This window comes from Desmodus rotundus, chromosome 4 (genome assembly GCF_022682495.2).
Source record: "Desmodus rotundus isolate HL8 chromosome 4, HLdesRot8A.1, whole genome shotgun sequence".
In the NCBI taxonomy this organism is placed as follows: Eukaryota; Metazoa; Chordata; class Mammalia; order Chiroptera; family Phyllostomidae; genus Desmodus; species Desmodus rotundus.
In genome coordinates this window covers 125,522,840-125,550,216 of record NC_071390.1, presented here as the reverse complement: position 1 = coordinate 125,550,216, position 27,377 = coordinate 125,522,840, and the positions used below count along the sequence as shown (strand labels likewise).

Below are 27,377 nucleotides of genomic sequence, written 5' to 3'. Positions count from 1 at the left end.
AAAGCACAAATGCGATCCTATGCAACTGTTTTTATGTAATGTTAAATCCACCATCACCATGAGAAATCTGCAATAATTTTTCATCTTTTTTGCATTAACTCCACTGCTCTTAAGTTTATGATCTCCTCTCCCACCTATTATCCTCAAGTCAAAAAAACAATGAAAATCATCTGACAAACCTTTAAAGTGTGTCACTTTTGTAAGAAAGTAACTGAAAATACTGAGAAAAAAATAAGGTAAAATAAACTGAAATCTAAAGAAATTATGCCACAGAAACCAAACTGTTAATCCCTTGTATTTAAAAGTTTTCATCTCCCAATCAAGGACCCCAAATCCACCTCATTATTTCTTTTACCCATTATCACAAGCTACTCCATGACAAAAATACTAAGTACATACTAAGTAGTCTCTAAGACACCCTCCACATATGGGATCTTTAAATGAAAACCTGTAAAATTCCCTTTGTTAAGGAAAATAAAACAGTTCCAGGTATATCTTTTAAACTAATATGTATCTTCTATTAACAGTTTTGATATCAAGGTTTTATAAAACTGGATACCATTCATGTGAAATACCTGATCTACAAAAATACAAAGTATTATTAAGTACCTTGCTACAGTATCAGCATCATCTCAAAACTTCTTAAAAATGCAGATTCCAGGTCCTACCCATTTAAATAAGTCCCTTTTGTATGAGGTCAACAAGACAAACATTAAAGTCTAAGAAACAGTTTCTACCATGGATACCAAAAAGAAGACTCATGTCGCAAAATATTTCTAACCCCATGGTTGTTTGTTATACACATTTTCCCCAATAAATGAACATTCACTGATATTGCCAATGCAATTGTTCTCTATCATTATAAACTATAAAAGATATACCGTATCAGTTTTCAAAACTCCCGAACTTAACATTCTAGAAAGCAAAAGGTTGAAAGCACTTCAGTTGTCAATCACTAGACAGTAGACGGCCATTTGCTCTATAATCTACACTCTAACAATATGATTTACTAACAATGTATCACTAAAATGTTAAAATTCTGTAATAATGAATATGTAACTATCCTATATATCAAAAGATTAGTATTTTTCTTGTATTCCAATTATTTAGTACATTTTGCTTAAGTAGCAGATCTGGCTACATCTTTACATAAGACGGCTGTTGAGAGTATAGTCATTACATAGCGGGCAAAGATCTTTAAGTACCCTGACCTCTCCTTGCTGTACCCTCTGAATTTCTCCGCTAAAAGGGGCTCCCTCAACCTAGTGACTGCAACCACCTAACATGCCTACATTTACATCTCATGGATCAAATAAAGTGGTGGGACATGTAGTAATAAAGGAACGACCAAAGATGGCTCTTACCCAATCTCTCCACAAGACTTTTATACACTCCTGTTTTACATTTTCTACCATTACACCCAGCCCTCTGGAGACCCTGCACCAGTCAGTCAACACACAGATGGAGAACTGAAAGAAAAGTTTGTGCTCCCAAATGAAAAGGAGTTGTTTCAATTTCTATTGCCACATGACGAAAATTTAGAGGCATTTAACATGGATATATTGTAATACCTAGTGCACAGGTGCCATACAGTTCAAGCACATCAGTGCTAAAAAAGCTGTTGCTAATATAAAAATCTAAGAATTCGTAACATTAAGACCTGAAACACATTTTCTTATAGAAAAACAAACTTATGTTCATTTATAATATATTTAAGCAGGTAAATGCCTTTACAAAGGTATGTAAATCTTATTCAAATGTTTTTACAATACTCAAAACTTATAATTAACTATTAAAAAAATCACAAGGCAGTCTTACTGACCTCTTCTAGCTCCTCGAAAATTTTGTAATTTAAACATGTTCAAGAATAAAACCAAACTGGTCAAGTTTTTTGTTTTTGTTTTTAAGGACAAACTTTTGCATGTAAATAGTACCTGATCCATCCGTGCCTGAACCAGATCTGACAGACCCATCTGTGAAGGAAACGGATTCAGAATCAGAGTCGCTAGCCTCACTTCGAGTGTCATAATCATTTCCCTCTTCCTTCTGATCTCTCTCATCCTGTTCATATTCTTCCTCTTCCTCCTCTTCTTCTTCCTCCTCCTCCTCTTCTTCTTCCTCCTCCTCCTCCTCTCCGTCTTCATCTACCTCTTCATCCTCCTCTGCATCTTCTTCTACCTCTTCGTCTTCCTCCACATCTTCCACTCCTTCCTCCTCATTCTCAGTATTGTTGCCTTGCTCATCAGAAGAAGCACTGCTGCCAGTCTCATGGTCAGAACCATATTCTTCAGAGTTCACCTCTTCCTTAGAAGACTGGCTGGATCTGCTTGCACGTCTATCCACTTCAAGCCCAATTCTCTGATGTTTAAAGAAAAAGGTAATCAGCAGTCATATAAGAGACAAGGTCAGAGTGAATAAATAGTTCTAAAGCCTCAGAAAAAAATTGCTTTCTGTTTTATAGCTGCAATAATATTTACTACCTCGGCACCATCTGGTGTAGGAGATTTGGCCCTCCTTTCAGGATCCCTTTTACGGAGACAAGTTTTTTCTGCTTGACTCTTGTAAGGTTCTCTGGAGGCACTGCTTGATAAACGAATCTTCCGATCAGCTTCTAGACGCTTGTTTCTTTCAGATCTTTGATATTCCTCATTTTTATATTCTGTGACTGACTTTCCCTTTGTACTAACCATTCTTTTGTTATTGCTAACTGATGAGCTCAGTGGCTTAGAAATCAACTGTCTTGAATGAACAGAGGGCTTTTGTCGTTTGATGTCAGTAGATTCCATTCGGTCACTTTTTCTTTTTGATCCTTAAAAACACAATTTAAAATAACATATAAAAGTGTTTGGGTATTCCATTTATTTCACCAAAGATTAACAGATACTGTATGTCAGAGAGGGGGAAAACCTCATTCATTTAAAATATCTTCTGAAATAACTTTATTCAGAAGTTAATCATAAAGAAAATACGCCTTTCAAACCTTGGAATAAACTCATCTGAGATGTTTCACACATTTGGAAAAAAATCCAAGTTACTCTTACTCATGTGGAATTAGGTACCACTGTTTATGATTGTGCTTTTGGTATTAATGTCTCAAGAAACAAGTACAAAAATTGAATCTCTATATACAGTTATTTTAACAAAAATAACAGAAATCTTACCCTTTTTCTCGTTTTTATCTTGTTCACTCTCTGGATTGTACAGTTCATCGTCCTGTTCTGGTACTTCAGTTAAAATATCATCTAGAACATTAAGTTCTCCATCTGAAAGCAAGAAAATTGTAATAGGTAAAATCATTATCATTAAGGCTATGGAAGTATAAGAACATAACCCTCAAAAAACTTTTACTTCAGGATGAAGACAAAAGAGTAATTCCTATGCAATCATACAAAGTAAAGACAGTGATACAGAGCCCTGATGTACAAAGTCAGGAGTATACACCCCATTGGGTATGAAAGGATTTACAAGGACACACAAAGTGTATCTCACATCCTTTAATTTCTACATTTTGTAACTGCTTAAAATATGCACAGTAAATTAGTATGGAAACACATGTGTATAACTTATACATACACATTTACCAAAGATTGTGTACTCCCTGCAAGATACTTATTAACTACCAAGAGAAAAGTTGGCAGACTGCAGCATGATCAAAGTTACCATCATCAATAGTGGGTCAAATCAACATCACAGACCTCCTGCACTGAGAATAGAACAACAATTCTGTGATATTCCTATGAAAAAATGCAAAATTTGAACATATACATAAGGAAACATCAACCAAACCCAAATTAAGGAATATCCAAAAATGTCAATGTCATGTAAGAAGACTAAAGTGACCATGACTGAGTGAATACAGCACTTGATCTGAAACATTAATTGGGAAAACTAATAAACTCTAAGTAAGGTATATAGATTACAGTAAATATCAATGCTAATTTCCTGATTTTGATAGTATATACTATAGTTAAGTAAAGCTTGGTCTTCCTTTTTAGGAAATACATATCTAAGTATTAGGTGCAAAGAAGCATCATGTCTGCAATTGACTAATGAACAATTCAGGAAAAAAGGGTGTCTGCATGCATATATGCACAAATATACACTAGAGAGAAATGTAAGAAAATGTGAATTAGAAAGGTCAATGTGGTAAAATGTTAACATTTGTGGAATATGGCTGAAAAGTAAAGAATATGTACTATTCTCATGGCTATTCAGCTCGAAATAATGTCAAAATAAAGTGAAAAGAAAAAATTATTGATGTGCAATACAATCAAAAACATCTGAAGCCACTGGGACGGACTAGAAGAGTGTACTTGCCCAGACAAGGAAACTACTGCTGTGACTGACATACTGCTCAATGACCATGAAAACTTAAAATCCAGTCTGTCACCCCAATCCCACCCTCACGCTGTCCAATAGGACAAAGTGAGTCTTAGCAATACATGCACTATTTACCACTTTCACCTGATTTTTTAATAATGGACTAAATCTAATAGAAGTTTTCAACACTAAGTAGTCCAGTATCAAAAATAGGTTTTCAAATTTAAGATGTAGCAACGAGAAATATAAAGTCATGAAACTAATGAGATAGGACAATTATTTTTATGGTTCCAGTCAAAAAGCCCCTCAAAAGTATAGCGAGGCTTATTAACCTGGGTTCTCTAAGCAGGCTAGATGGGATTCAAATTTCCACCAAGGTAACAGAAATCAGGGACTGAAGAGAAACAAAACCATTAATATAGGTGTGATAAGAAGGAAAGCAAGGTTAGGTAGGATACAGAAAAGGTAACACAACACCCTCCACCATATGAAGTTCATTTGAAGTTAGATACAGTTGCTATTTAAGAACATCTAAAAATTATGTATGGCACAGCAATTGATTTCTTTGGTGATAAAATGTCTATCTGTACTTTACCATTTTCCTGAAGAATATATACTATGTGGATTTTTAAATTTTTGTTTACTTATTTTTTTAAAGAGTTATTTAAAATCAAAATATGCCAACCAAAAAGGCTTCTCTCACCTTCTGGATTCAGTATTTTCACTAAGGAGGAAATTCTCTCAAGATCTGAATGATGGCAAACAAAATCAATTTTAGACTTTGTATTATAAATAAAATAAAAACATAATATAATAGAAGAAAGTCTAAGTTTTACAGATATTTAATAATTCTTGGGTAAAAGCTCTCTAGTCAGGAAAAAAACAAATGGGTCCCAACAGATCTTGACAGAATACATTTACAGAAACAAAATTTAAAACTATCATAACAAAGTAAGGAAGTAAATACAGTGTTACTTCTTTTCATGAAATTATTAGTTAATTAGAAATATCAACTCAAAAGCGTGGACCTTCACATGAATTCATACGCTTTATGTGTTATAAATAAGACATTTAAAGAACTATGCAGTTTCATTTAAATCAACCTAAATTTCAGACATGCCTAATCATAATTTCCCTATTATTAAAAAGTGAATTTTTGTTTTAAAAAGCTGTAACAAGTAACCATTAAGTAAAATTCAGAGATTAGTTTTAAAAAACATCCATAAATTCTTAAGACAAACACTAACCAATGCTTACTTTTTTAAACACTTTATAACTTTCACATGTGTCATATGTTCATATCATAAGAAACATGTAAGTATGTTTTCTCATCCATTCCTCTGCAGATATACAAAATTACTTATGTAGAAATAGATGGATATGAGTCTATAGTTCAGGCTTTCTACATCTAGGGTTAAATTAGATGGAGAACATGAAGAACACCTTTAAACAAAGTACAAGAAACAACAAATAATGTAAATGATTAAAAGGTAGTGTGTACTACCTTTTAAAAAGGTAATTTCAAGTTAGTGCATCAGAATGCTCTGTATTACCAACATTATAGCATCTTAAATGTACTTTAAGATTAACCAGCATCCTTATTTAATGGTCCACACATTTTTATCTGTATTATAATCCAAGATATCAATAAGCTAACTGTGGTTTTACTACAGTATTGGCAAACTAAGACATGCAGAACAAGTTAAGCACATAGCTTGTCTTTGACCCACAAGAAAAGAAAGCTTCCAGCATTTTTTAGGTTGTATTTAAAAAAAAAAAAAAAAAAAAAAAAAAGCAAAGAAAAACATGACCAAAACCATATGTGGCCCACATAAAGCCTAAATTATTATTTACTACCTGGCCCTTTATAAAAAGTTGGCCAGTCCTGATATACAAATTACCACATTTTCTGTTATTTTCCTCCATCACTGGAACTAATTACTTTTTTTACTGAAATATGACAGAAAGGAGAGATTTGAATTTGACGAAAAAAATCCAGGTTACCATTTAAGAGCTAGATAGCCTTGGGAAAATTCCAGTCTGAGCTCCAGTTTCTTCACCTCTGGTAAGAGGCATTTAGAATAAAAATATCAGTGTTTGGGGAAGGAAGGAGGGAAGGCAATTATCTGAATATCCTGACGAGTTTTTCAACCTGTAAGTCTTTTCCTATTACACTATCAGATTCTAATAAACTTTGCCTGTTCACAACCCTTTTGTTAATGACTAGAGGACATGATACAAAATTCAGCCCAAAATACAAAACAAAATTTTTTCAGTAAGACAAATGTATACATGTTCTGATTATCTATTGCTGTATATAACATGCCACCACAAAACGTGGTTTTTTTTCTTTAAAGATTTTATTTATTTTTAGAGAGAGAGGAAGGGAGGTGTGAGAAAGGAAGAGAAACATCAATGTGCGAGAGCAACATCAATGGGTTGCCTCATGTACACACTCCCTAACCAGGGACTGAACCAGAAACCCAGGCACGTGCCCTGACCTGGAATTGAACCCGCAACATTTTTGGTGCATGGGACAATGCTCCAACCAACTGAGCCACACCAGTCAGGGCAAAACTTGGTGTTTTAGAACAGTACAATCATTTACTATTGTTTATAGTTCTGAACCTCAACCTAGGTAGGTCTCTCATATGGCTGCAGTTAGTTAGATGGTGTCCAGGACTAGAATCATCTGAAGGCTTGCTCATTTACATTTCTGGCTGGCACCTAGGATGGGAAGACTCAAAAACAGCTGAGGCTTCTAGGGCATTTCTCTCTGTGGTCACTCTCCACCACGGCAGCTTCAGGGTAGGCAGACCTCTTACCTAGTAATTTAGGGCTCTAAAGATGTACAGATCCCAACAGATAATGGGCCAGGCAAAAGCTCAGCAACATTACTACACTATTTTATTCAGAGGCAATCCCAAAAGTCTACCCAAATTCAAACAGAGGAGACAGACCTGAGACTCCACCTATTGTTAGGAGAGGTGTCAAATACTTGGTATCCTGTAGAAATTTTCAAAATTACCATTTACCTTGTTTTGTTTAAACTTAAGGATTTTAATTATAAAGGTAAGGTAAATATAATTATAAATTATAAGGTGAGGGTTTACAGTACTGAGTTATAAAGCTAACTTAAGCTGCTTCCTCTGACCCCTTCTTTCCTTGGCTAGAAAATGTACACTTAATGTATATTTTAATTCATTTTTTCAATTTAGAATGAATTAGTCATGAACAAAGAAAAGATTATTTTAATATTTTCAGAAGCTACTGCTATTAGAGACCAATCATCAATGGCATATCCTTTTTGAAAAAAAAAGAAAAATTAACTGAGAAAGTAATGTCCACAAACTCTTCATGGTGACTTTAAATTACTTTAGTATATGTTCCAAATCACTCTCTTTGTTTTGAAACTTAATATTATTCTGTATAGAAATATGTATATATTAAATTACTTCACAGTTGTTTGACAAAAGCAACCCACCCTAAGAATATTAAGATAAATGAGCAAAGGAAAGTAAATGCCAGGTGAAGAAAAGTTCTAGGAACATACAATTCATGTACTCTGAAAATAACTCTAATGCACTTATTTCTAGGATAAAGCACTTCTCACTAAGTTTTTTTTTTGGGGGGGGGGGTAAGTCTACATAAAGAACTATACAGACTTTAAAATATCATTATAAAACCTCAAAAATCGTGTTTAAGATGTCACAACAAAATGATATTTTTCATGTCTGTGAACTGTATTAGCTCAAATGAAACACAAAATGCTGCATTAAACAATACATTTCCATTTATGGCTAAAATTCAAATCCACCCAAAGTTATACACTAATAGACTTGTTAGATAAATCTAGCTCTTGGACGCCTTGATTTTGACAACTAAAGATTTAACATGAAAATCCAAATCTTGCATTTTTAAAGAACTATTTGATCATTAGGGGCCCAGATTCTCCCCTAAAAACAGCCAGCTGGAGCAGTCCTAATAGCCTTCTCTTAAGACATAGAGAAGGTAACATATGTGAAGGTCTGGCACGAGAAAATTTGGGACTATGCCTGGTAAATCAGTGTATTTACTAATATTACCCGAAGTTGGACCGTGCTTGCTCTTTTATTTTTTAATGTATACTCACCACCACCTACTGTATTAAACAAATACTTTATCTGCCTGACGCTAGTATGTATATAAACCTGAAATTCCTAAATAACACTGACGTTAAATAACTGCCAATCAATTGAAGGTTCAGTTCTACAAACCCTAAGGCACAGGGGATACCAAACTCCATTTTAGGATATACGGTACTTTGTAAAAGAGTAGAAATGCTAAAGGGGACAACTGTACTCAACTCCCATGGATTAATTGCCATGATAGAATGTAAAGCATCATGTTGTCAGATCTTCTAAATTTTCAAGAGAATTCCCAAATTCGGATTTCTATTTGTAACTGCCTGTTAACTGTTGCCTCAATGAAAAATATAACAAAACAGGCTGCTGCTGGCTTGAGTGCTCTGTGGAAGTGTAATCATCTGTGAACCTTTTGCTTTCCCAATGTATGATGTATATGGACTTCATTTAATGCTCACGTAAGCTAGCAAGATCTGTTATCACAAACTGTTAGCAAACTGCGTTTTTACATAAAGGTATATAGATTCAGGGTACGTAAGGCAAAAATAAGGAAATAAAAATAATCATTGTTTTTAGAGCCTGCTGAAAAACTGACAAGATATTAGCAGTAAAAAAGGCTTGTGTTTTGTCGCTTGATTGGGGCATTTTGGTTTGAGATAAACATGGGAACTTAAAAATCTAACTGGCTTTCAAAGTAGTTATCGGTTACATTATGTATGCAACAAAATGAAGCCCCAGATTTAAAATGACTAAAATTTCACAATTCTGAATCCAAAGGTAGTAAGTACTCTTTCCACTTTAATCTTACAATTCCTGGCCCAGTAAGGCCACAAACTCCAGGGATATTAGTGTAGAAAATTAACCTTTATCTGAGACACAGTCCTTTTTTTTTCTAAACCCCAGAAGCTTCTAGGTCAAGAGACACAAAGTACTATTTATTTCAGGGTCCAGCAACAAGACTAAGACGTAGAGTATTTAAATAAAGAAAACTCTCAGGTAAATATACTACACATTTTGTTTTCCAAACAGGGCACCAGAGCACATTACACATTGTTTTACTTAAACACAGTTTTACTGGGGTATGGCAATGGATTTCCTAGAACCTCCTTTTCTGTTAGATTTTACATCAATCTTAGTTTCTTTTTTTGTCATTCAAAACTGTCAATCCTCTAAATGAAGTGAAACTGTCAATCCTCTAAATGAAGTGTAGAGATTTGGATTTCCCATTCCATCCACATTTCTTGCCTTCCAAAAAAAAGCATACAACTGATGTCTAAGAAGAGCACTTTTAATTTTTTATTCCACTTTTATTATGCATAGAACAAATACATTAGAATACCAAATACTACTCTGTACTTTATAGGGCCTTAACTAAAGTGGACGGAGAAAGGCAATCTTATCCTAAGGATATATTTACTACAGGGAAGGCTACAATATGTATATACATATGTGTGTGCACACATAACTGCCTACACACATTTATATGTACTTGCCTGCATGAGTGTGTGTACATATATAATTCAAACTCTGAAACTCTCGGCTTTGGCATCAATAGCAAATGTCACATAACTAGTCAGTTATTAATGAACTCCAACCTGTAATGATTTACAACACACAATTACTGGATATCAGGTACCTGGGAAATAAGTCATACTCCTGCTGGCCCCTCATGGAGCTTCCAGTACTTAGGAAAGGGGTAATTCATTATCCATATTAACCTTTGTAACTGCTCTTTGGAGAAAACCTTGTAAGGACTTTAAAAAATAGAATTTATACAAGGTGTTTATAGTATAAAAGATGTGTACTGCCTCATACAGAAAACAGCACTCAACCTTAGTTATCACCATCAACATTCCAACTTCTTTCATACCTACTTTTTGGACAAATAATCAAAGGAACTGGCAATCTGTCCAATTTATATAGGCTTTAGCTGCTAAGTATGGTTATTCCAGAAGCATTATAGAACTTGATGTCCCTTTATTACACAGCTGATATGAAAAACCCAATAATCAAAGGACTCTATGACCAAATTTTTTTTAACTGTTCTGTTAGGAAAGCATTTAGAAGGGACCTGAGGTTTGTCACATGTCTAAGATTCTTGTAAAACTTATCTTCATAATTTCCCAACGTTTCATATAACTGATGATAGTAAGAACTCAGCTTCCCACATTTTCTTGTTTGAGTATGAGAAGAAAAGGGCAAGTATTTATTCTAATTCTGGCTATTAATCTAGCTGGGTGATAATGATCAAGTGAATTAAGGCACCCGGGCCTCAGTTTCCTTATTTGCAAAATGGGTTATTCTAGAAATCTTCCTATTTCCAAACTAAATAAGCAATTCCAGTAGGTTTGTATTTGCTAGCTTTCCTAATAAATGCCAGACAATCTTAATCTAAACTATAAAGCACATATATCAAAAATTTTAAGCCCTGGCTGGTGGGGCTCAGTGTATTGAGCGCGGGCTGCAAACCAAAGGGTTGCTGGTTAGATTCCCAGTCAGGGCACATGCCTGGGTGGCGAGCCAGGTCCCCAGTTGGGGGCCATGTAAGAGGCGACCACACATTGATGTTTCTCTCCCTCACTTTCTCCCTCCCTTCCTCTCTCTCTAAAAATAAATAAATAAAATCTTAAAAAAAAAAACAAAAAACTACTCAACCTAGTAAGTGAATTTGGCAAAAACAGCAGAATACAAAGTCAATATTCAGAAGTCGATGGCATTTTTGTACATCAACAATGAAATATCAGGAACAGAAACTAGGACTAAAATCCCATTTACTATAGCAACAAGAAAAAAAATTTTTTTTTAAATGGGAAAAACCATTATGGAAATTAAGTTTTATAAAAACTTTCACAAACATGAGGCCTTTCAAAAGTTGGACAATTTATCCTAAGTACTCCTAATAGGTGGCATACTGCTTCCCTATTATAGTTACAAAATTTATGTATTTGGACTGCATTTTCATCAGTAACTCCATTTCTAAAACAAAAATATTACAACATCACCCACTTTTCCTCTGCAACCTACATTACTGTATCTACTCTATTACTGACTTGCAACTATGTTTCAATAGACTGAATTTTTGAGTACTGAGTTTTACTCATTTTGCATTTGGTTCATCTCACCCACAACTGCTATCCACTCCCACACAATCAAATGTTGACTGAATTACTGATTAAAATCATTTGGTCTAATAAGTGACTTTACTACCAATTAAAAGCAGTTCCCTTTACTAACACCATGCAATCCTACATTCACATTCCTCCCAGATTTCTCAAAAAAGTAGGGATGGAGATTTTTTTATGATTCATTTAAGGAAGGAAAATTAAACGACTATATCCTTATCATTCAACCACTATATCCTTATCATTCAACTGCTTTACGACAGGAGCAGTATCTTAAACATATTCCTGCCCAGTCCACTTCCCAAGCTTGTCCCTTTCCTAGGGCAGTTTATGACTCCTCTCTCTCTGAAAAAGAAAAATCAGAGAAGAAAAAGAGCACAGGCCCAATGCAACTGTACTCTAGAGCCCATTTAACAAATCCCCACCCCAACTAATTAGGCACACAGAAGGGCAGATCTGTGAAATACAGGACAGGTGTTCCATATTTTGATCAATTATAACCTTTCCAAAGCCATCGCGGTAATGTTAGGGTTGGAAGAGAACTTAAGGCACCCTGTACTGATCCAGGATCTACATTAACATCCTAGGGCCTGAGGGGTCGGTATTTCCCAAGACTCGGCATTCCATTCTCACATCATCGGTTCTTCCTAGATTTCACTGTAATTGTAGCCCTCCAATTCTCTATAAATTACACGCCTTTATTCCTGGTTGTACCCTCTGAGAGAAAAGCACAACATATTTTTATCAGAATAGTGGCCAGAAATTTTTTGTCCGGTTTAAGTCACATAATTATCTTTCAAACATCCTGTTCTCCAAAATAAGAATTCCAGGAAGCAAACTGGCGATTTTTACCACTTTGCCTATTTAACAGGAACAGCCAAGAGGATTTACTTGCAAGTATTTCTCGAGATTAATAATCCACCTACCTATACGACTTTTTAAACATGCTCACTTACTAGACTAACATCTTTAACCGTGGTATTAGGGGTTTTCGAAATTCAGCGTAACAGAAAAGGTTGTTGTGCATTATATAGGCCTAATCCTACCAGGAAATAAACCTAAGCGCTTGCAACTCAGAAAAGGCCTTATCTTAGCCCCGCCCAGGACAGCCAAACGGAAAGTGAAGGAGGAAATTAGGATCAAAGGAAAACCCTAGGCCAGATGGACTGGGTCACATGGAGATCCAGAACGAAAGCGCAGGCCCGTTCTCTCCCACTGTGTGCAAACGTCTCGGTGGGAGCCCCGGCTCCGCGCGGGGCAGCCTAACTCCCCAACCCCCACCCTGCAACGGAGAACTACCGCTCCACGGACCCACTCCCGAGCCCCGCCTCCGCCCGTCACCTTTATCCGCACTAACCTTTCTCCTCCCGACTGTCGGCCGCCATTGCTCCTCTCCTGTTTCCGCCGCCGCCGCCGCCTCGACGCGACTCGCGCGTGGGCCGCAGCCGCGGCCGCAGTAGCACGGGAACGTCCGTCAGTCCGTCCGCCGGGCTGCGTGCTCAAGCACTTTTGCCTCTACCACTCACCTTTCACGACTCACCCTTTTTCTCCTCGTTTTTTCCCTTTCTCCCTTCTCCCCTTCCCTCCTCGCACTCGAGCCTCCGGAGGCTTAGGCCCAGTCTTCCCGTTGGGGCTTAGGGACGGGAGGGGGATTAGTGGGAGGGAAGGGAAACAGATGGCGACAGCGGGCGGTGCTAAAATGGAGCCTGCTTCCTGCATGAAACAATTCCACTCCCGAAATGCCTTGCGCTGTTTACGCTTCGTTCCTCCCTGGCAACGTCACAGTGCGGAGAGGGGTGGGGAAGCGAAACGGGCCCGGGAACGAGACCTAACGTCGGCCAGTCGCCCCGCCCCTGCAGCCGGGCGGCCCCTCGAGTGAGTCTGTCTGCGGCCGGCCGCGTCGCCCGGGTGTTACGTCCGCAGTCTGCCGCGATCAAGTACCTTAAGTGCCTCAGACGGGCGGACCTTCCAGCTGCGGGACAAAGATACTTCCTGTTGCTCCCCACGACTCCCGATTTTCAATTCTGGAAATCGGCAACTTCTTCAGAACAAATCTGGGCAGGGCCCTCTTTTGCCGCCACCGCTTTCTACTCTGAATACCAGGGATAGTTTCTCAGTTGGTGTCCCAGGTTTACCAAAGGTAGCACAGGGTGCAGGCAGCTCACTTGCACAAAAAACTACTGGTTTTGTTTTTAATTGGGGAAAGGAAATATACTGAGTGTTAATATTGCATTTTAGTTCACATAATAAATTTGATTTTAAAAAATTATCAAGGCTCTGGGGCACACAGTTGATTGAAGACTAGTGAGAAATTGAAACTACGTCGTAAGTGACCAAAAGTTTCTTAACTACATAATGTGCTAAAACATGCAAGGAAACCTCTAAGTTCATTGTCCAAAGAAGTGAAAATGTAACTTGGTTACACTGCGCCCTAACTGTGTTTACAAAGGAAAGAAGATATGAAGGAGAAAAATGTAACATGTAAGAAACAACAAATGGTATATTCAGAGAAAGACAGAGTCTGCAGTATCTTGTTCCTTGATGGCCTTTGTAATAAATTAAGACCAAACCGAAGGCCATGGGAAGATTTTCAAGGAGTGCAAAAACAAGAATGGAGAATTGTTTGGAGCCATGTGGTGGGTTTTCAGGAAAAAGAGAGAAGGAAAAAATTCAGAACATACTGGGTTGGCCAAAAATTCCGTATGTTTTTTTCCATAAAATAAAAGACATGTTTCTCATTTTCACCAATAGCTTTATTGATTTGGATATTTTAAGTGTGTCGGCTATCTCCTTTGTGGTGTAATGTGGATTGTACTCAATTAAGTCTACATTTAATCACTAGCAACCTCAAGTGGTCTACCTGACAGTGAGCATTGTCTAAGCAACCCATCTCCAGCGTGAAACTTCGCCAACCACTCTTGACATGACCAATCAGAAAAGCACCTCCATACAGTGCACAAACCTTGTTTTTTTGACTTTCAGTTGCGTTTTTACCTTCCTTGAAGTAATAAAGCGTAACATGCTGAAAATGTTGCATATTTACTTCCATCTTCTATGTTAAAATAGCTACACAAAAATTCACCAATTTTAATGTTTTTTTAAAAATGAACACTGTAGGACAGCTGTCGCAATACAACAAATATTTCTAATGGAATTAAAGACAACTAAGCACTAGTGGAGCCATCTTATGAATAAAACCAAATGAACTTTTTAGCCAACTCAATATGAAACCCAACTACGTATGGGATACTTTTGAATCTGGGGTTAATAGAATACTACTTCTGCCTTTAAGAAATTTTTAGTATAATAAAGAGAAGAGATAAGTTAACAGGAAATTACTATGTAAGATTAGCTAAAAACCGCATATTCTTATTGTGTGCATTTGACATACACAACAATATTATTTGGTCATCCAGAAAAGTAATTAAATTATATTACTAGCTCTATTTTACATAAAGGGAAATTAAGCACTAAAGGTCAGAAGTGTAAGTAACGTGGTTCAAATGAAGGTCATTCGGCTCCACCCAGCCTGCCCACTAGACAATACACACTGCCTCACAGAGTAAGCTCAGGAAGTTATTGGAACCCTCAGGCGCATGTTGAAGCAGGGTGCAGCCAAGAGGAGGGCCCCAAGAAGGGATTTGTGATGGGGTCCAGGACTTGGGGTGTCCAGGAAATATTAGAAAAATGTATATAGGATGTCCTCACCCCCACAGGCCTGAGCCAGGGGGGGATGGGACACATGGGACAGGGCCATTCAGAGCTGTTTTGGGTAGCAAGAGCTTTGCAGCTAACCCCTGGCATGGTCATTTAACATATCTATAACCTTTAACTGGTTTCATGGATGTGTTAAGTAGCTGTGGCCCTGCTTTGAGCCAGGGAGGTGGGAGTGACTTCCACCCAAGATGGGACTGGGAAGCAACTCCCCCTGGTTACAGGGCCTGCGTGAGAGCGTGGAGATGATTGGCTCCATGCCATGGGGCCACATCTGCCCAGACTTACTATGGCAGTCCAGTAAAGCTGGAAGAATACGGGGATGCTGGCAGGTGTAGCTGACTGTAGGAGGAGTCGGAAATGGGGCTGCAAAGGAAGATGGGTGCTGGGATTTAAACCTAGGTGCGGCAGCCATAGAAGGGGGAGGACCACAAGGTTTTGGGGGAGAAAAGAGTAGACCATGCGGCTCCGAAGAAAATAGGGGGCCACACGGTTCTGGAGTGAATAGGAGAACCACGAGGTTCTGAGGGGAAAGGAAGAGGACCACGCGGTTCTGAAATGGGGAAAAGGACCACACGGTTCTGAAGGAGAGTAGAGAGGACCATGTGGTTTTGGAGTGCTTCTTTTTGCCACGCGGCTTAGGCAGCAGGAGAGACTTTGCAGCCATAGAAAAAGGGGAGGAAGGACTCTTGCTGCTGGGCCATGAGAAGGTGCCACATGGCTTTGGATTAACTGGAGATCGCAGCGGCCACACAGCTGATGGTGCCGGGAGCCTGAATCACGGACTTCTACTTCTTTTCCTGAGACACGGTACCCCGGACTGGGCACAGGGAGAGGGAAGGACTGTGCATCTGTGGGCATTCTAGAGGACTTTAGTATCTTATTGAAGACATTAAGTCATTACTCTAAGTTTGTGTAACTTTTAAATAAACAATTCCTTTCCTTTTCACCAGTCTCTGGCATTGAGAGACGTCTTTCCTCTGGCGGCGGGCATTTCGAACCTAGCAGGTGGGCATGGGGGGAAGGAACCTCCAGAGACAGAAAGGGGGAATCCTTTCTGTAATAATTTATCGTGAACCACCCCCACCCCTTGCTCTGTAACAATGTCACTCAGACTGGGGAGGGGACAGAATGCAGTAAGAGTCAAGGAAAGCTTTATGGAAAGGGAAAAATAAAGCCTAATTGAGAACTAAAAGACTATTAGTTTAGGTGAAGGGGAGACAGGACAAAGGTGATGAGCAGGATCGTTTTTTACGGTACAAAAGGGGGGTTCAATTCAGGTTGCTATTCAATGATTAAGTAAGGAGGCAGAATCAATAAAATTGTTCTATAATGTTGTATTCATTTTTAATTCAGTCAACTAATATTTATCAAATTCCTATTTGGTCCCAAATCCCAAATATTGTTATAGGCACTTGGGGGTCATATATATACAGTAAGATTTGAGTTCTCTCTAGTTAGGATGACAAGGCATAAATAAACAAATTAAAAATCCTGATGAATTGTATGAAAGAGACGAGGACAAGGCAGGGAGGAGGGAGTGCTTTCAATGTAAAAAAACCCTCACCTTGAGGAGGTGAGGTTGAGACTGATATCAAGAAAAAGGTGGAGGTAAGAGTGAATCAGGCAGAGAACAGTATATATAAAGGCTCTGAGGGAGAAAGAGATCTTGGTATGATCAAGGAACTAAGGAGAACACCAATGAGCTGGAGCCCAGACCATGAATTAGAGGGCAAGTAAGTGCCTGAGATAATATTTGAGGGACAGGCCACGTCTTTGGAGTGAAGACCTAATTAAGACCCTGGCTAACACAAAAGCAGTACAAGATCTGCAGAGAGACAGGCTTTCCAGGTTAAGCCACTGGAGGGTGGGAATGGAAAACATCTTGGCCTTTTGACAGATCCACACCTCTAAAATATAAAAGCAAACCTATAAAAGCAAGTTGAAAGTAATCAGCTTTCCTTGTGGGAAGAAAACAAAATGTAGTCTCTGAAACATATTTTCAAAATATTCAATATTAACCAGGCCAGGGCCAGGTAATATAGACAGGTTGCTAACTGGTTTTCATGGACCTAAGACTTTCCTTGAACTAGCAATGTTGTGCGCTTTTATTGAAGTTTAATGCCTTCGATGAGCTCATGCCCTTTTCAATAAGTCTTGGCCTTCACCACCCCTCTCAATTGCCTTACCCACGGTGAATGTTACTGATCAAAGTATATATCTATCAAGCGTGTAGATTCAGAAAAAAAATAGACAGTTGAATTCTATTGCTGTGTAGAGGTTATTTAGAGTGAGGAACAAAGGAAACACAGTCCAGAGTCTTAGAAAATATCACTGTAGGAAAGGCAAATGTACAATCTGAACCTAGAACGTCTTGTCATACAAGAAAGAAGTAATCAAAAATGCGAACCAAATGACTCAGAAGAGTTGCTAACTAAACTGTCTCCCACTGGGAACATATGAGATATTTAGAGCTTCTGTAAAGGTAAAAGTGCATTAGATTGAAACATAACAAATGTTTTATTCCATGAATTTATAATAGTTCAAATTTTTTTTTCAGCCCCCTTTGAATGATGCTAGGGAATAGTTCATTATTTTGAAAACTGGTAAACAAAAAGAAATTATTATTTACCTTGTCTTTCAAGTTAGCATTATAACTCAAGGTTAACAAGCAAATAGTTGATGAAGGGAAGTTTATCTTTATGAAAGTATTCTGGCTAATAACATGGCCAGGGTGAAGAAATGATAGAACCAGGACATCATTACTTTATATTCATTACCTAAATAGGTGGATCAAAACAATGGTTATTAATGGTTGCCAATTAACATACCAAAAAGACAACCAGATGTTATATGCCTCCTGATAGAAGTACATCACACTATCTATAAAGAAATCTTGCCCAAAACTTAAACCTGGATCTCAACAAGACTTTATCAGTGGTTCTCAAGAGAGGGTAATTGTGTCTCCAGAGCACATTCAGAAATGTTTGGAGAAAATTATGGTTGCCACAACACAAGATAACTAGCACGTACTGCGTAGAAGTCAGGAACGCCATTAAACATACCGCAAAGAAAGCCCCTATCTCAATTACAAAGAATTATCCAACTCCAATGCCCATAGTGTTCTTGCTGAGAAATCATGCTCTGGGGCACAGGTGAATGTTGAACAATGACATATAATATATCATTAGCAAAATCCACACAATAAGAAACTATGGAAAAAACAAGCAGGTGTCTTTAAAAACAAATTAAATGTACATTGTAAAACCATAAAAATCATAGAAGAGATCATAAGCAGTAAAGTCTCAGACATCTCTCGTAGCAATATTTTTGCAGATATGTCTCCTAGGGTCACAGAAAAAAAAAATGGGACTACATCAAACTAAAAAGCTTCTGCACAGTAACAGAAACCATCAACAAAATGAAAAGGGAACCCACTCTATAAGAGAATATATTGGCCAATGAGACATCTGATAAAGGGTTAATATCAATATCTATAAAGAACTTATACAACTGGGCACCAGGAAGACAAACAATGCAATTAAAAAACGGACAAAGGACTGGAATAGACACTTCTCCAAAGAGGACATACAGATGCCCAATAGACATGTGAAAAACTCCTCAACATCGCTAGCCATCAGAGAGATGCAAATTAAAACCACGATGAAATATCATCTCACACCAGTCAGAATGACTATCATCAATAAATCAACAAACAACAAGGGATGGTGAGGGTGTGGAAAAAAGGGAACCCTAGTTCACTGTTGGTGGGAGTGCAGACTGCTGCGGCCATTATGGAAAACAGTGTGGAGCTTCCTCAAAAAGTTAAAAATGGAACTCCCTTATGACCCAGTAATTCTACCTCTAGGGATATATCCTGAGAATCCTCAAACACCAATTTGAAAAATTTATATGCACCTCTATGTTTATAGCAACACTACTTACAACAGGCAAGATCTGGGAAGAGCCCAAGTGCCCATCAGTAGACGAGTGGATAAAAGAGCTGCGCTGCAGCCCCGGCCGGTGTGGCTCGGCGGTGGAGTGTAGCCCCTTGAATAAAAAGGTTGTGGATTTGATCCCACATCATGTACCTAGGTTCTGTGTTTGGTCTCCAGGCACAACACATGCAAGAGGCAACCAATTGATATTTCTGTCTCACCATAGATGTTTGTCTCTCACATCAATGTTTCTCTCCCTTTCTCTCCACCTTCTCCTCTCTGTACAATCAGTAAGTATGTCCTCAGGTGAGGATTTTTAAAATTTTTAATTAAAAAAAGAAAGCTCTGGTACATTTACATAATGGAATGCTATGCAGCCATAAAAATGAAGGAAATCTTACCTTTTATGACAGCATAGATGGACCTAGAGATTACTATACTAAGTTAAGTAAGCCAGTCAGAGAAAGGTAAATACCATATGATCTCATTTATATGTGGAATCTAATGAAGAAAATAAACTGACAAAATAGAAACAGAGGCACAGATACATGGAACAGACTGACAGCTGTCAGAGGTAAGGGGCATGGGGGACCGAATTAAAGAAGGTGAATGAAGTAACCAAGAACATCTATGCATGACCCATGTACACAGGCGACAGTGTGGTGACGGCCAGAGGGAAGAGGGTATCGGGGCTGTGACAAGTGGGCAAGCGGGGGATGGGGACATATGTAATAGTGTCAACAATAAAAATAAAGAAAAATAAATAAATTGCAAGAAAGGAAAGAAAGCTGGAGGAGTTAATAACATATATATTAAAATAAACTTATGAGAAATATCAAAAATATAAACCAACTGCAGTACATGAACATTATGGGTTGAGTTGTGTCCCGCACCATGTGTTGAAGACCTAACCTGCAGTACCTCAGAATGTCTTTATTTGGATACAGAGCCATTTCAGACGTAACCAACAGTGATAGTGGAGCAGGAGAGACCCTTAGTCCGATATGGCTAGTGTCCTTTTAAGGGAGAAGGGAGACAGAGGAATACAGGAAAGTTCAACCAAGTGACAATGGAGGCAGAGATTAAAGTGATGCAGCCAAGGAAAACAATGGATTGACAGCAAAAACCAAAAGCTAGACAAGGCAAGAAGACTTCTGCCCTACAGGTTTCAGAAGGAACATGGTACTGTCATCACCTCCATTTCAGACTTCTATTCTTTTGAACTGTAAAGCAATAAATGTCTATTGTTTTAAGCCACCCAGTTTCTGGTACTTTGTTACAGTAGCCCTACGAAACTAATAGTATGAACTTTATTTGGATACCAATTTATATACATGAATACACACACACACCCATACACATAAACACCTCAGCAAGCTTTGAACACTGAGTCAGTGTCTGATTAAAACAGGATAGCAAGAGGCTGGGAGAAATCCTTGGCAAGCAGAACAGAGAAACTGAGACAGATCGCTGAACAAACTGGCCAAACTATACACAGACACAGGAGGTAACCTCCCTAGAGATAGTATTTAGGCCTCAGTAGTATTTTAGCTCCAGGGGGAGCAGCAAAACCAGGTGAGCCACACCAGGACCAACTGCAGTGACTACCGACCCCCTGCTCTGGTGCTGATCGATCAGGGGAGACCACCACCCTAAAAGAGCACACTTGGAAAACTGATGAATATTCTGCTGAACCCCTGTCCTGTGACCTCCCCTAAGATTCTAGCCTGCAAAAGAGAGATGAAAACCTCCAGACAAGGACCCACTCCACGTCTTCTTCCTCTGGGGAGCAGCCAGAGCCATTTCCTTATCTCTGTTCTTCTGCCATAGGCACACATCTCCTAAACTCTAAGGGTCCCCATGAGACTTGCAACAAGGGGAGAAATGGGCAGCAGCAGGTGGTCCCAGGCTTACCCCCTGAACCTGTGCCCAAAGCCCCCTTTTCTCTGACTTCCCAGTGAGCTAAGGCAGCTCAGCCTAGTCTTTCCTATTGCTTCTTCTATGCTAAGCCCTTCCGCGTTTCACTGTCCCCAGCTTTAATTAAACGTACTCTCATAGTCACCTGGACTCGTGTTTTCAAATCCTTTCTACAGGAGGTCAAAAACCCACACACTATCTGCTGGTCCTACACAGATCTACTCAGGGCCAGGTCCCTTATTGGGTAATGTGATGATTTTGAAAGAATTACTATTAATTATTTTTAGTTGTAATACTATGTTTTTAAAAAAGAATGTTTATAATTACATAATACTAAAATATTAGCAGAGGAAATGATATGAAATCTGGGATTTGCTTCTCAATCAACTGGAAGAGGGCAGAAGGATATATTTAATATATAACCCTATATTTAATATATATTTAAGATATACTCCCATATTTAAGTCTTTGTTATTAAAATAAGATTATGTTTTAAAAAAGAAAAGCACAACTGCTTAAAAAATATAGTTTTCGTTTCAATTATGTTGATAAAAAGGAAAACTTGTCATGGTTATAAAGGATTGAACTCTAGATTTGTTGAACATTGTTTTATTCAAGTAAATGATTGCGTAGTGATAATGATAGGGGACTTAAGAGTTGGAAAATTTTAGTTTAAGTAATAGCCAATAAGCTTAGTAATCAATGCATGTAAAAGCTTTTGTTCTAGGAACTGAAGGTATGACCCACCCTGACTCCAGGAGACCATAAGCAGTTCCATCTTTGTTCCTCAGAAGGACTGCAAGCAACTCAAGAAGATATCTGAGCCATCGTACTCCATGGTGAGATGACCACTGCCCAGGACACAGCTAAAGACCACCACCTGGGGTACAGCTTAAGACCACTGCCCAGCACAAAAACGCTGCAGTTGTTTTTTCTATTAACTTTGCCCTGAATTTCAAAACCCCTCACCACACCTTGTTTATTCCCTGCTATAAAACCCTTGGCCTGGAAAGAAAAGACAAGATGGTCTGTTAGGGTATGAACCCGCCGTCTTCTCAGATCACCAGCCGTCTGAATAAAGTGCCCATAACGATTCAATCCCAGTCTCTGCTTATTGGGTTTGGTAGTGACAGGCAGCCCAAACTCTGTGTCTTTTCCGGTTTCAATACGAGCAAAGGCTTCAAAGTCACAATGAGCCAATACAAATTCCACTCACTAGCATGAGGCCTTAGAGAAACTAACCTGTAATCTATAGTCTTTATAAAGACCATAGTCTTTATAGTCTTTATAAATGAGCATTTAGAAGTCATTTTCAAAGGGTTGCTACAATATGTAAAAGGGTTAGAAAAAGGCAGTTAAATGTTCAATAAACTGGAGCTACTGTTACTTTATTTTATTTTATCTTTTAAATCCTCACCCAAAGATATGTTTATTGATTTTAGAGAGAGAGGAAAGGAGAGAGAGAAAGAAATCTTGATCTGTTGCCTCCCATACATGGGGCCCCAACCAAGGTTTGAACCTGCAACCTAGGTATGTGACCAGACCGGGAATTGAACCTGCAACATTTTCGTGTACAGGACAATGCTCCAACCAACAGCCACTGGGCCAGGGCTCTACTGTTACTTTTATTATTTCTGTAGTTCAGGAAAGATAGATTGTCCTACCAATTATCATCAGATAGAACTTAATTATCATGGGATGTCATCACATGAACTTAACGGCAGATGTAGAACTAAAAGGCTCTAGTCTAGATACTTAGCTTAGTTACGGATGCAGATAATTTCCTGAGTAATGATGTGTAAACTGAAAACATACAACCACAAATTCTCTTCAGGCCTCAAGGATCATCATAATATTGTTTTAAAATACAATACAGCTTCTGAAGGGGGAAGTTCCTATTAAACTGATGGTAATGAATTGTGAATTGAGATTCAAAGAATTTGGGTAATGATGAAAAGTGGCCGGTGGTATCCACGTAAGGCACAGAGATCTGACCAAGATCCCTGGGGAGGAGTAGAGAGGGGCTGGAGAAAGAAGGTGCCCGAGGCAATGGTAAGGATTGGCTGAGAAGCTGAATGCTTCCTGAGTGCGTGGAAATAAAAAGAGGTCTGGCTCTCTGGATCTCCCGCTCTCAGCTCACTCACTGGCTCTTTCCTCCTCCAGGATGCCTGGGAGGATGATCATGCTGCAGCTGTCTGCGTTTCCCAATGGATGATATTTTGTATGGGAAGGAACTCTGGGTGTAGCTCAGGATCAGGCTGGCCTGGCAGAGCGTGGCAGGATTACTCTTCTGTTGGGGTTCCGGAAGCGATGACCTCTGAGGAAGAAGCTTGCCATTCTTCCAAAACTGTGTAGCTTTTGTATCTTATATTGTTTTAGTTTGTAAACTAACCCTATAGAAATAAGATAATTAAAACTAACTAGGGGAATGATAGGATAACTCAGATGTTAAAGAATTTAGCCTTAAGTGATAGGCTTAAGTGACTAATGCATGTGGAAACCTTCCAAAATTATGAAGCTTCTGAACAAAGACTCCTTTCCTTTATTACCAAACTTGCCTCTGGAATTTTGCCTGGAGGGTGGTGGTGGCAGCAGGACCCCACTTGCTGTTCGGTAACACCTATGCAAAGTAGAACAACAAAAAGATTACCAGATTTCAGCCATTATTAGGTTGATATCAGAACAGAGGTACCAGAGCAGGGATGTCAAACTCATTTTCACCAGGGGCCACATAAGCCTTGCTGTTGCCTTCAAAGGGCCAAATGTAATTTTAGGACTGTATAAATGAATCTACTCCTTAACTGTTAAGTGAGAGCTCAGCACTGCCGCTGGGTAGAAACAAGGTGCTGGGACAGATAAAACAAGGTGGAGGGCCAGATTTGGCCCGCAGGCCTTGTTTGCCACCTGTGTACTAGAGGACAAGTAAAGCTAGGGAAAGAGCAATGGTAGGGAACTTTGGAGATCTAGCCTTTCTAGGGAGAGACCACATCAAAGTCTCATAATACCCCTGATATCCACCTGAGACACTGAGAAGGCCACACCCTAAGAATAAGGACCGTAGCCTAAGGTAAAGTTTAATCATGACCTACTCTAAGACTAAAACCAGCACCCAGCAAGATTCATAAGGAAAACAAAATTTGAAGTCTGAGTCTGCATGTTAAGGTTAAGAAACGACTTTGGCTCACCACAGATCTGCACCTATTAAGCATAAACATCCTATTAAGCATAAAAATCTACACAAATTCAAGGTGATCAACTTTCATAAGACTAGCCTTGGTCAATAGCTGGCTCGGTTTCATGAGCCAGAGCTGCCTCACTGGGTGGTTCTGAAATTTCTGACAGGTAGAAACTGTGAGAGATAATAAATACTTACATTGTTTTTAAGCAACTAAATGTTGAGGGTGTTTTTTTTGCACAGCAATAGATAACTAATATACAATGTCATATGAAAAATCAGTTGTTGCTCTATGTCTAAATACAGCAACAAAGAGTTGGAAAATAAAAATTTAAAACATTTATAACAGTATTAAAAACAAACAAGAATACTGAGAACTGCAAAACGATGTTGAGAGAGATCAAAGACCTAAATAAAGAGGTGCTCATCATGCATTGAGGACTCAATATTGATGTCAATTCTTCCTAAACTGATCCACAGATTCAACGCAACTCCAATTAAAATCACAATAGGCTTTCTTACAGAAATTGACAAGGTAAATTGAAATTTGTGGAGAAATGAAAGGACCAATACTTCATAGCCAAACCAATTCTGGGAAATAAGAACAATTTTGGAGAACTAACACTACCTGATTTCAAGACTTATAAAGCTACAGTAAATATGACAGTGTGGTACTTAGTAATGTAAGAGAAATAGATAAATCAATAAAGTATTTCATACCTAGGCATGAAATGCAACACTAATTGCATAGATAATTTGTGTTATATTCACATATGGTTATGCAGTACAGCATTAAAAATGAAGTAGATCCACCGTGTAATGGTCAGCACTCTGGACTCTGAAAAATGAACTAGAGCCGTATGGACCAACGTGGTTAGACTTAGAAGATACAATGTTACATGAAAAAAGGGAAGAGAACTGAGAAGGAATACAAAGGGGACTTCACCTTTCATCAGATATGCTTTATTTATTTAAAGACAAAAAAGACCAGAAACACATGCAAAAGTAATAAGATTAGAGCACATAAAAATTATAGTGTTTTCAGTGTTTTGGGAATATTTTATTTTTTAACTTGCACATGAAGAATACTACTCTAAGTTTAAAATAGAACTCATTATTGCATGATGCACTTGTGTCTAAAAGAGTTGGTCAGACAAATCGAACTAACAAGCAAACTAGAGACAGAATCACAGACAGCAGGCTGACAGAGGGGCTAGGTGTGGCAAGATCAAGCAAGAATGAAAAAAAAAAGGGGAAACAGCTAATGGACATTGACAACAGGGTGGTGATAGCCAGGGGTGGGGGTAGATAGAGGAGGTTAAAGGGGGATAAATGGTGAGAGACTTGACTTGGGGTGATGAACATATAAGACAGGGTACAGATGATGTGTTGTGGAAAAGTGTGTCTGAAATCTGTATAATTTGGTTATCCATTGTCACTCCAAGAAAGTCAATAAAAAGGAAAAATAAATAAAATAAAATAAAATAAAAAGTTGGTCAAACCAGCAAAAAAACCCTGACCCTCCCATATTCTTTGTCTCTTGGCTGTCTCCACTTTGGGCCTTGTTTCTGCTCATTCTGAACAGCTTGATGAAAATTTAAGAGAATATCCTAATTGAGCATGTGTAGTTGAGAGGAGAGCACAAGACAGGACCGTGTGCTGAGATAACATTGAGATGTCATCTGGACCTCCAGATGTGGAAAGCCCAGTTTGCTGTGAAGGAGAGTCTGTTCCATGCGGTGGCTGCTGACTGTCCTGAAAGTTGGACCTGGGTCAGAATAGAGACTGCTTCCTGCAAATCCCCTTTAGAGACTGCCTGATCATAATCAATGTTTATTCTGACATACATCAGCACCTTGACCCTGCCTCTGACTGAGCGCTGGTTCCTGGAATAGGCATTGTCCTGATCTGGTCAAGCAGGTCAAGTAATTTCCCTAACCTGATAGCATTCACGTGCTAGTACTCGTGACTATTCCCTCCACCCGCCCACAACTTTAACCCTATATAGTTGTTCGGTGCATGTCGAGGGGCGTGGAAGAGACCCACTTTGTTTTGCAGCTGCCCAAGATGTATCTGGTATGTAAATTTTCCTTAATAAACTTTGCTAGTTGCCAGGCTGGAGTGGCCTGCCTCTTTCTTTAGTCTTTCCTTGCCACGCACTTACAGAGGTAGATTTTCAGTCTTGGGGCTTTTCTCTGGGCCTGCGTGTACTAACACTGGCCTTCACATACAAGCCTCTCTTCTGTATCGCCCGGCTGTGTACCATTGGAAGCTAATGTGTAAGCTAACATGGTTGGACCTGCTTTGCTGTTTCTGACACTGCATCCTTCCCTATCTTCACCCAAGCCTGGTAAGCATGAGGTCTTTTTGTAAAATAATGCACCAAATGGTCCGGCATAATAACAAAGCAATAATAGCAAGAGAGTTACAAACTTTCACTTATACGATGAATAAGTTCTTGGAATCTAATGTACATCATGGTGACTATAGTTCATAGTACTATATTATATACTTGAAATTTGCTAAGAGTAAGTCTTGTGCTCTTGTTACATCCAAAAGCGGTAACTATGTGAGGTGATGGATATGTATGTTAACTTGATTGTGGTAATCATTTCACAATGTATATGTGTATCACATTTTCCACCTTAAGTGTATACATCTTTTATTTTCCATAGAACTGAAAAAAAATTAAAAGAATAGAGACAGAATGTTGGTACTGTAGCTGCTCCTCTTTGAAGAACATCTGTCAAGGACCTATACCTCTCAAGGGCAAATGGGCTTTTCCGGTGTGACCAGAAATGGCGAGGCCAAATGTTGGGAAACGCTGAGGTGGAGAGCAGAAGACTAGAAGAGAGAGTCTGAAGGAAAGCCCTAGCGAAGGGAACCTCTAGAACCCACCTGATGTGGATCTACAAGATCTTAAAGACAACTTGATGGAAATCATTCATCCCTGAACAACATAGTGTTGAACTTCTTGAGTCCACTTACACGTGATATTTTCTCAATAAATCCCGTACTGTTTTTGATCCATGGTTGGGATGTGCAGATGCTAGGGGGAGGGAAGGAA

At 38.7% G+C, this 27,377-nt stretch overlaps 1 protein-coding gene across 9 annotated transcripts in view; it reads right to left on the bottom strand.

The window, feature by feature from the left end:
* YTHDC1 (YTH N6-methyladenosine RNA binding protein C1) overlaps positions 1-27,377 on the bottom strand; it is a 116,437-nt gene that overhangs the window by 21,816 nt on the left and 67,244 nt on the right. For 5 of the 9 annotated variants that reach the window (XM_053922204.2, XM_053922206.2, XM_053922201.2 and 2 more), the window contains 3 exons: positions 3,162-3,263; positions 2,481-2,809; positions 1,935-2,358 (listed from right to left, as the gene is read on the bottom strand). In XM_053922204.2, the coding sequence (XP_053778179.1) occupies positions 1,935-2,358; positions 2,481-2,809; positions 3,162-3,263 (855 nt within the window). Of the gene's footprint in view, positions 1-1,934; positions 2,359-2,480; positions 2,810-3,161; positions 3,264-5,023; positions 5,069-12,923; positions 13,311-27,377 lie in introns of those variants that run through there. The other 4 variants (XM_053922207.2, XM_053922208.2, XM_053922209.2 and 1 more) reach the window with 2 other exon arrangements.